Source organism: Spea bombifrons, chromosome 10 (genome assembly GCF_027358695.1).
Source record: "Spea bombifrons isolate aSpeBom1 chromosome 10, aSpeBom1.2.pri, whole genome shotgun sequence".
In the NCBI taxonomy this organism is placed as follows: Eukaryota; Metazoa; Chordata; class Amphibia; order Anura; family Pelobatidae; genus Spea; species Spea bombifrons.
In genome coordinates this window covers 12,293,910-12,305,306 of record NC_071096.1, presented here as the reverse complement: position 1 = coordinate 12,305,306, position 11,397 = coordinate 12,293,910, and the positions used below count along the sequence as shown (strand labels likewise).

The window sequence follows — 11,397 nt, the reverse complement described above, 5'->3', positions numbered from 1 at the left end:
TTTTTTCCAAAAAATGAAAAATTTTAAAAACACTCAAAACCTTTAGGAAATTATTCCTTTAGCATCCAGCATAACATCCTAGTTAAAAGGAATGGTATTGGAGGCCTGCTGTGGAAGCTACATGGGACACCAGATATGGCTGAAAATATGAAAAAACTTAGACCGCGGACCTTAAGTTTTTGCCAAAAAATGAAAATTTTTAAAAACACTCAAAACCTTTAGGAAATTATTCCATTTGCATCCAGCATAACATCCTAGTTAAAAGGAATGGTATTGGAGGCCTGCTGTGGAAGCTACATGGGACACAAGATATGGCTGAAAATACGAAAAAACTTAGACCGCGGACCTTAAGATTTTGCCAAAAAATGAAAAATTTTAAAAACACTCAAAACCTTTAGGAAATTATTCCTTTAGCATCCAGCATAACATCCTAGTTAAAAGGAATGGTATTGGAGGCCTGCTGCGGAAGCTACATGGGACACCAGATATGGCTGAAAATATGAAAAAACTTAGACCGCGGACCTTAAGAATTTGCCAAAAAATGAAAAATTTTAGAAACACTCAAAACCTTTAGGAAATTATTCCTTTAGCATCCAGCATAACATCCTAGTTAAAAGGAATGGTATTGGAGGCCTGCTGTGGAAGCTACATGGGACACCAGATATGGCTGAAAATATGAAAAAACTTAGACCGCGGACCTTAAGATTTTGATGTCCCCAGCTGTCACAATCCTCACAATAACTCCATGACAAATATCCTGGCACTTGTAAGCCTACTCTCCTTCCAAGACGTTTATAGGAGAAGGTAACGTGCACACGTTTCCAGAGGTGCCTCGGGAATTATCTCCAATTAACAGATACCCAACATAATCCACAGGGACATCAAATGGGACGAGTCGATAGTCGGCTCTTTGGGTTTACGTGTACAGCAGGGAGGGTAAAAAGCATTTTTACTTTTCACTTGGGAGTTGTAATCTTTGACCCTTTTTCATTATATTTTCCCAAACTTCTGCAATGCCACAAACTAGCGGTTTATGACCTGTCTGCAATCCCTGTCTGCCTGTCCCATGATATCTCTAAATCTGTGAGTGTTTTATTAGCGTTTGACTCGAAGTGGGTTATAATCTCCACTTCCTCCCGCTGTATACCAAAAAGAACGAGATCCCTCCTAGCGTTCTCCATTCCGTCCTAGCATTCCCCATCCCTGTGAGCCTTCGCCATCCCAACATTCTCCATCATCCATGACCACATCAGTCATGGTTCTTAAAACCCAGATAGAAATGCTGTCCTGTAGAATGGGGGATGTATAAGCGACTAATGGGTTACCTTCCATAAGTCTATACATCCCACATACTGCAGGGCAGGAATGTATCTGGGCTGGTCAGCAATATGAAAAACTTATACTTGTCCTGATGTGGCCGATGTGGTCCCTATACCAAGTAAGCATTCTCCATCCTACTATTCTCCATCCCATCCAAGCATCTTTTATCCCCTCCAAGTCTCCATCGCTCCGAGCATTCCCCATCCCCAACATTCCACATTCCACATCCCCTCCCAGCATTCTCCAGTCCCTTGTCATGCATATTGCCGCTCTTATGGAGACTCTTACTAGGGATGGAGAACCTGCATCTAGGCCGGCCACATGACTTATTTCTACTCTTACTCAGACTCCATAGCGTGAAGCCCATTAACTACACGGTTGCTTTTGTGAGGATTTAAACATATATACCTGTATATATGTACCTGTGTCAGAGACAACCGAGTCTTCTAACCAGAGGTTGCGTTGTCTTTTGCGTTTTCAGACTGTCTCTATAGATACATAACATTCTGTCCACTAATAAACAGCATTTCTCGGTAATCAGGGCTTGACTCATTGTGGGATACTTTTTCAATGAGCCATTATTATCTACACAACGAAATATCTTGGTGGGTGCATTGTTGAAACCACAGCAGTCTCCCCTTCAGTTGCTATAAAATGAATTGCAGGATTAGAATTTGATAAAATCCATCTGGCCACTATGGTCAAGACCTTTTGCTGCAACGCATTTAAATGTGATTTTTGGCTTTTTACACAGCTGGTAACCAATGCCTATCCAATATCATTGGGGTTTATGAACAATTACTTCTGTATTTCTTTTGAATTGTGCTTTTGACCCTTACAGCTGCCCGTAGTACCGGTAGTATCTCATGCACACCAGTGACTGGTCTCCAGCGTAGAGACAGGAGCTGCCTCGAACGTTAAGCACCCGACGCACCCTCTGTTTCACCGGTGACACGCACACTCACTCACACACCCTGCCACCTAGCCCTGGGAAGTGCGGCTTCCTTCCTGTAGGAAGACCGGGTTAGACGGGGGATTATCCTATTGTGTTGTGATCTCAGCCTTACTGTCAGCATCCCTGACAGAATGGGGACACTAGACGTTTATCGATGACCGCAAATTCAGACCATTCAGGCCTTGAGCGACCCGGTGCACAGGGATCACACAGGACTTCAATCTCGCCCCATGCTTGAAATCACGCAAGCGCTTCCCTGACTGTCACACTCGTCGGCTAACCCAGAAATAACACAATGGTTTTCCTCGTCCCAGTCACAAATTTAACACCCAATATACACCATCACCTTAAAGAAAAGACCCCTTGAGTTTATTTGTACCACCAGAACTCGCCTCATCGGTACATACCCTAATAAACCCTTAGGTGGTTTCGGGGGTAGTTTATGCCTGTGACGTTAAAGGTTGCCCAAGCATTAGCATTTCAGGTTTTACCCCTGAAGTCCCTGGACATTAGTAATTACATTACAGATCTTGTCCTTCTGAAGAATCATGTATAGTCTTGTGAATGGGCCAAGAGAGGCTAAGGGGTCAGACCAGGGGTTCTCGGTGTACCCAAACACTCTGATTGCTTTCTCTGCGTTATCACAAACCAGATACGTCACGCAGTATCGGTGCCCAATACACAGGGGCCTGCTGAGATTGATTTGTTCACCATGTTCCCGTTTGTCCCCTCTCATCTTTTACATCTCTTTAAAAGGGGACTCGTCGAGCTGTATTCTGTTATTTTTGGAAGAGCCGCCGCGAGTCTGACTCTAATTAAATAGGCATGTTCGCTCCAGAGCGAAGCAGAATTGGGTTACTGGGACAGAAGGCATACCCAGCCAAACCAGAGGAACGTACAGATCTGCTTTCAGTTACTCGGCTGAGCCAGAGCTGCCAGGCGTGGAACATTATCCCGGGAGCTCGTGCATGTACCGCCAACTCGTTAACCCCTTCTGGCATCTTATATTCATACTCAAATGTTTGAAATTTGAAGTTACTGTACTAAAGGTCTTAACACGTAGTGGTGTATTAGAAAAGTTACGTTCTAGTGGTATAATGAGAGACTCCATACCAAGGAGCTTGCCGTCTAGAAACCCTGGAGTCATAGGCGTAAGGGGAACATGACCCTGCCAGCACTACAGGACGGTGCACATGGTATTAGGGCAGGAAAGGGTTAACTCAGCAAGGGTTAGCACGAGGTTAGAATGCACAGGGAACGAGGGGGAAGTCACAAGGAACGTGACTGTAGGGGGAAGGGGACAGGGCTATAAAGCCCCTCTAAGCACACGTGCAAGGGGCAATTACTGAACACCACAGGAGCAGTTTCCCGCCCGCCCTCCCTCTTTTTGTCTTTTGCTTTGTGTTTTTGTTTTGGCTTTGTGTGTTTTTTCTTTCCCCCTTTCCCTCTTTCTTTTTGCAGGATCCGTTTCTTTGCTGTGGCGGAGGAGTTCCCTGGAGAAGTTTGAATGATAATGGGAGTGGCAAGTTGATGGTTTTGGTTAGAGGTTAGAGTTAATGCCCTCCCTGTACAGGATTAACCAAAGCGTTAAGGTGGAGCTCCCCTATCCGACCCGCGGTCGCTTGGGCGATTGTGGTATCCGGCGGAAGGGGTAGTGTGAAGCCATTGTTTTGTGTTTAGGTTGGGAACCCTCAGCTGTTTGTACACAGGTGTACAGAAGACTGTATAGTATTTATACAGAAGTTATTATTAAAGTGTTTTTACAATAATTTATAAGATGTTAAATAAAGTTATGTCGAGACATTTGTTAAATAAATGTCTCGGCCTTTTCTAAATCCAATCCTGCTGGTGTCTGTCTCTTATTTCGGGTTTGAGAATGGGGAACCTCCTGGGTATGGGCAGTGCAAGGGTCAAGTGGTTTCAAGGCAGATCCTTTCCCAATGGAGCTTACAGTCTAGCGGTATAATGGCCGACCCTTTCTCAAGGAGCTTACAGTCTAGCGGTGTAATGGCAGACCCTGTCCCAAGGAGCTTACAGTCTAGCGGTATAATGGGAGCCCTTGTCCCAAAAAGGTGGATATCGGGCAAGACTGTAGTCTCCTTACTATTGTTGAGTATCCCAGAATGCAGTCGGAACGGACAAACGGACCAACAATCCACAGCTGGCAGAGAGGTAATTACTACCCAGCTCACAAACATCTTGTACGCAAAGTGCAGGGGCCTGCATGTGCATTACAGGTAGGAAACGGTGTGTGTGGTACTGGGATCCAATACACATAGCTTTGCGTGTTATACAAAGAGAAGGGGCAGCCTTATCACTTCTGTGCTATACGGAGGTAGCACACATTGATCTATATGTAATACACAGACATAAGGTTACAGAAGTTCAGGTGGGAAAGGCAGAGCACTGGCGGTCCGACTCGGAGGAGGAAGAGAAGAGTATAAGGTGTGGGGGTGGCATCTACGTCTTGTGGGAGTTAATGGGGGGGTCACAAATAGTGTTGGCTCAGGCTCTTATAAAGAATTCCATTCAGGGTGGGAAGAACGTGCTTCGAATGAGAAGAAATATGTGTATAGGGCCAGACACCCCATACCCACCCAGAAGGACACCCACTGACTCATAGCCCCCTCAGCCCTTACTATCTACCTTTAAATGGTGCAGGAAGAGGATGTGTATCCAGTGGCCATGGCACCCCTCCTAATATTACACATCTGAGGAAGAAGCCGTGCCCTCCCTGGATTCCCACTTCTCAGGGAAGAAGACGGGAAATGGCTTTACCCGACGCAGTTTCCTGAATTGGTCACAATGCGGACGGAAGGGAGGGAGGGGACACCTCAGCACCGGGGTGGAATCAGCCTTGTCACCTTCAGAACCAGTTTTGCCGTCTCCGTTACCAACGTTGTCGGGAAGAAAATCTATGAATACACCTCCGGTCACATAAAAAGCACACTGTACTTTAGTTGTCTATTGAACTCTCGCTCGCTACTCTATTACCTTTCTTTCCTACACGCCCTGTAGAATCATGCTTCCGTCCTGGCATTTGTCCAACTCCACAGACTGTAAGCTCTTGGGATTAGGGGCATTCTGCTATTCTGTTCCAAAAATATGTAACATCACTACAGACCTTGGTGACAGATAGGAACCTGATATAGTGCGAGACTGCAGCCTCTATACTACGGCATCTCAGAAGGCAGCAGGAGCCTGTCCGCTTTACTGCACTATGGCTTTCTTAAGCGGATTGTAGTGGGAATTCACCCTACGCGTGCCCCGGTGACATCATGGTGTCACTATGATCACTTTATTAATGTTGCCACGTTTTGCCTTACCTATAGTTTAAGGCGTGATTAAGAAGAGCCTAGGGAATTCTATTGTGCATGAAACCTCGAATTTAGAATGATTCTGGGATATTTTTACCCTTAAATTACAGGGAAATAATAAAAAATAAAGGTTTATTTTTTTTATTTATTTTTTTTGTCCAAGCGTCTCCAGGCATAGTCTACCCTAGTCAGTCCAGGTGCGCTGTATATTTGTAGGGTAGTTGGCATGCGTGACGCTCAACCAGCGGGGTGTATGTAACATAATGCAGCATCTTCTGTTTAACGGATGAAACTGACGGTTGTGAAACTTTATTGCCCCTGTGATCGCCTAAGATTATGGATACAACAGAAGGACTTCCTGAAAGAATACTTTTGTTATTCGGCTGCAGAAATGAGTTTTGACATACAGGGCGGATTACACGCATCAATGTTACTGTGCCCTAACACCAGTATTTATACAATTGCTTTTAAATAGCGACAAGATACTTCAAGTAACCCAATTAGTATTTTTGTACTCCTTCCACCAGCTGCGGACTACAACCCCCATCATATCAGCCAACCGTTGTCTGGCTAATAAATCAGATGTCAGGCTTTGTATTGCCTCCCTGGCACTCTTGGAGTGTAAGCTTCTAGGTTTTGTCCAGGCTTTGTTCACTCTTCTTTTGAATATTACTATTACCCCACTCTGCAGGTAATGATAGCCTGAGGCGGTGATACAGCTGGGGACATGTATCCAAGGAGGGGCAGGAAGCTCTTTGCTGTTTGTCAAGAAGGCAGATGTGTACACACCTGCTCCATGTCCTGATTTACCCCACTGTCAACGTACTGAGCGGCCTCAAGTCTGTAGTCAGGGCCCGACTGGGAATGAAAACTGCCCTGGAAATAAATGAATACCAGCCCCATATTTCATGGCGCCATTTTGGGGCGTGTTTGTGTTAGAGTGACTGTAGTGCAACATTTTAGAGTGGGTTCTTATGAGGAGCAAACAGGCATCATGTATCCATGATGAGGTAGCGTGTCCATCTGCCTGTTGGCCTAAAGACATGATGTCTTAAGAGTGCACCATATTTGGTTCAAATCCCTGTGGCTCATGTGTGTCGTATAAATATCTAGTGGCGTATTTGCTTTGTGTATACCTATCCTATTAGAGCAGCTGAACGTATTGTTTTAGAGTGGATACATAGAAGTTTATGTGAATCAGGAGAAAGCAGGCTCATATATCAGAAGCAGCATCTGTCTACTTGGTGGTATAGCGGTAAGGTAACCTGTGTATCTTACAAAGTACTGCTGGTTCTAGTCTTACCGGCTCTCTTATGACGTTTAAGTATATATGTGTTTGTATTCATCTCTATAGTGTTAGATTGGCTGTATGTAATGTTTTAGAGTGAGTCAGGAGAAAGCAGAGTCATATATCCACCCCGAGAAAGCCCCACCGACTGCCTGTTGGTGTAAGGGTAAAGTGACCTGGATGCCATACCAAGGATTGCTGGTTTGAATCCCAGAGTCTCCTCTGTGGTGTTAATGCATATAAAGTGTATATATTGTTTTAGAGTAGGGGCGTTTATATAAGTATATGTGAGTCAGGAGAAAGCAGGGTGGTATTTCCACGGCGAGAGAGTAGAACCAGCTGCCTGGTGGTGTAAAGGTAAAGTAACCTGCATACTGTACTAAGGATCAATGGTTCGAATCTTGATGGCTCCTCTTTTGTGTTAATGTACCTAGAGTGTATCGATTGTTTTAGAGTAGGGGCGTACATATAATGACAGGGGGTAGCCTCGACTCTCGGGCTATGTCATCCTGGTTAACCCCCCCAATAAAAACACGGACACCAGATGTGGGATGAATAAAGGCCACAGACGATTTATTAACGTCAATGCCACGCAACCTGTAAACATTTACGAAGGTGCATTAACACGGCAATGACCCAAATACAATAAAACACCCGAAAGCTTGCCAGGACCAACCGGGGCCAAACTGTAAGCATCACCTTATGGGAGGGCATACCATGATGCCCCTCCCCCACCTGAGGTTCCAGCAACTGCCCAGCCAGGAACCTCCCACCGACACTTTAACACCAGTGGCAATAACCACATAACACCCCCCGGCAACCTGGCAAGCTACCGCCCCCCGGCTGTGACAGAATCCTGAAACGAAACACAGAACCGGGTAGGCTGGCACAACAAAAAGCCCAGAACATTCTTACGCACCAACCTTATATACCCCCTTCACTTCCTCCCCCTCACCGTTGAACTTTCTTTGACCCCCTGACCTAGCCCTGCTCTGCACCCCTGTCAGGGCCCCCTCCGTTCCATGCAGACTACGTGGGCATCAGTATATGTGAGTCAGGAGAAAGCAGGGTCATATATCCATGCAGAGAGGCTCACGTTGATGTGAAGACCACAGATGGCTACCTTCTTTGCCTATTCTGTGTTGGATTCACCAAAAAGCGTAACAACCAGATTAGAAAGACTTCTTATGCCCAGCATCAGCAAGTGCGTCAGATCCGCAAGAAGATGATGGAAATCATGACTCGTGAAGTGCAGACAAATGACTTGAAAGAAGTTGTTAACAAGCTAATTCCAGACAGTATCGGCAAAGACATTGAAAAGGCCTGCCAGTCCATCTATCCTCTACATGATGTGTATGTACGCAAAGTGAAGATGCTGAAAAAGCCAAAGTTTGAGCTGGGCAAACTTATGAAACTACATGGTGAAGGCGGTGGTGCTGGGAAGCCTGCAGGAGATGAGACAGGCGCCAAAGTAGAGCGGGCTGATGGATATGAACCCCCATTTCAGGAATCTGTCTGAGATGCATAATCTGAATTAGAGCCTGTAAAGAAAGAAAATATATATTTTTATATATATATATATATATATATATATATATATATATATATATATATATATATATATATAAAATGTATATATATATATATCCACGCCGAGAATGCAAAACCAACTGCCTGGTGGTGTAAAGGTAAAGTAACTTGCCTACCATACCAAGGGTTGCTGGTTCGACTCTTGCTGGCTCCTCTGTGGTGTTAATGTTTACAGAGTGTCTATGTTATTTTAGACTAGGGGCGTATATATAAGTATATGTGAGTCAGGAGAAAGCAGTGACATATTTCCACGCCGAGAGCACAAAACCAACTGCCTGGGGGTGTAAAGGAAAAGTAACCTGCCTTCCCTACTAATGATTGATGGTTCGAATCCTGATGGATCTTCTGTGGTGTATATATTGTTTTAGAATAGGGGCGTATATATAAGTATATGTGAGTCGGGAGAAAGCAGGGTCATATATCCACGGCGAGAACGCAAAGCCAACTACCTGGTGGTGTAAAGGTTAAGTAAACTGGCTTCCGTACCAAGGATCGCTGGTTCGAATCCTGATGAATATATTGTTTTAGAATAGGGGCGTGTATATATAAGTATATGTGAGTCGGGAGAAAGCAGGGTCATATATCCACGGCGAGAAAGCACAGTCGGCTGCTCGGTGGCGTGAAGGTATAGTTGCCTGCCTGACATACAATGGATCGCTGGTTCGAATCCTCATGATGAATTCTGTGCGTAAGTATGCAGTGTGGCTCTGCTTGTGTGTGCTAGTGGATGGTGTTAAAGTGGCTCTGTGGCACTCTAACGTTGGACACTTACATATACATCTACGGCCTCACCTGCATACGCATAGCTGGTTGCGGACAAGGTTGTGGGTAACACTTGAAGGTTGCACTAAGCCGTGTGTCCTCACACGCAGTGGCCGAAAACACTGGTTGCGGAAAAGGTTTCGGAATGTGTGCGCATCCGCTTGACCCGTTCATGTGCATGCACAGTAGCCCACACAGTGACTTACATGTAGAATCATCATGGCGGATACGATACCGGAGATCTGGAGTATGACGGGTCATCACCGGCAGCCACCCCTTTCCTTCTTTCGCGACAGAAATAAACACAATATACTCTTTGTATATTGTGAGACAAAGACCCCCTTCAGGGGGTTTTACTCACTTCAGGGGGTGTGGTCATGGGCGCAGGTCCCCCACCATCCATGCAACATGTATAAAGTATAGCAACATGTATAAAGTATAACTAAAGTAACATGAATAGAGTATAAAGAAAAACAATAACAATAATTGAAACACTTAAAATTGAAACACTTTTAAAATTGAAACACTTTTAAAATTGAAACACTTTTAAAATTGAAACACTTATTTAATTAAAACACTTAGTAATAATATATCTTAGTAATAATATATCTAAGTGGTTTACTATACTTTGTTAATTAAGTGTTTTAATTAATTAAGTGTTTCAATTATTGTTTTTCTTTATACTCTTATTGCATGTTACCTTTATACTCTATTCATGTTACCATGTTACTTTAGTTATACTTTATACATGTTTTAGTTATACTTTATACATGTTGCATGGATGGTGGGGGACATGCGCCCATGACCACACCCCCTGAAGTGAGTAAAACCCCCTGAAGGGGGTCTTTGTCTCACAATATACAAAGAGTATATTGTGTTTATTTCTGTCCCGAAAGAAGCAGAGAGAAGGCAAAGGGGTGGCTGCCGGTGATGCCCCGTCATACTCCGGATCTCCGGTATCGTATCCGCCATGATGATTCTCCATGTAAGTCGCTGTGTGGGCTACTGTGCACGCACATGAACGGGTCAAGCTGATGCGCACACATTCCGAAACCTTTTCCGCAACCAGTGTTTTTGGTCACTGCGTGCAAGGACACACGGCTTAGTGCAACCTTCAAGTGTTATCTGCAACCGGCTATGTGTATGCAGGTGAGGCTGTAGATGTGTAAGTGTCTGATGTTAGAGTGCCACAGAGCCACTTTAACACCATCCACTAGCGCACACAAGCAGAGCCACGCTGCGTACTTACGTGCAGAAGTCATCATGAGGATTCGAACCAACGATCCATTGTATATCAGGCAGGTAACTATACCTTCACGCCACCGAGCAGCCGATTGTGCTTTCTCGCCGTGGATATATGACCCTGCTTTCTCCCAACTCACATATACTTACATATATGCCCCTATTCTAAAACAATATATTCATCAGGATTCGAACCAGCGATCCTTGGTATAGTATGCAGGTTACCTTACCTTTACACCACCAGGCAGTTGGCTTTGCTTTCTCGCCGTGGATATATGACCCTGTTTTCTCCTGACTCACATATACTTATATATATGCCCCTACTCTAAAATAATATATACACCACAGAGGATCCATCAGGATTCAAACCATCGATCCTTGGTATGGTAGGCAGGTTACTTTACCTTTACACCACCAGGTAGATTGCTTTGCTTTGTTGGCGTGGAAATATGTCGCTGTTTTCTCCTGTCTCACATATCCTTACATATACTCCCCTACTCTAAAATAATATATACATTCAACAATTATTCACTAACACCACCTTGTAGCTATCTGGATTCAAACCATCGACCCTTTGAATGTTGGGCTGTTCACCTTACCTTACCTTTACGCCACCACGTGTGCAACCGGCTCTGTTGTTTCCTCTCCTAAGGAATATGATGCCTATCATCTCCTGACTCACAAATACTTACATGCACCTACGCTAACACGATACATGCCCTTTAAAATTATGCATTTCTAACACTATATGTATATATATATATACACACACAAAGTAACTATAACAATACATACTTACACTTTAACACTAAAACATGTAACGCGATATGAACCGGCAACCCCTTTGCACATCAAGCGAGGCATATTACCATTACCAGGGAATAGGAAGCGATGTGCCGCCATGACCCTGTGTTCTCCTCACT

The 11,397-nt window shown here is 44.4% G+C and overlaps 1 protein-coding gene across 1 annotated transcript; it reads left to right on the top strand.

The window, feature by feature from the left end:
- Window positions 1–5,080: 5,080 nt before the first annotated feature.
- On the top strand, window positions 5,081–8,437 carry LOC128467626 (40S ribosomal protein S3a-like). The gene is made up of 2 exons (XM_053449301.1): window positions 5,081–5,226; window positions 7,967–8,437. The coding sequence occupies exons 1-2, from the start codon at window positions 5,081–5,083 to the stop codon at window positions 8,397–8,399; spliced, it is 579 nt and encodes a 192-aa protein (XP_053305276.1). The 3' UTR covers window positions 8,400–8,437.
- Window positions 8,438–11,397: the final 2,960 nt, after the last annotated feature.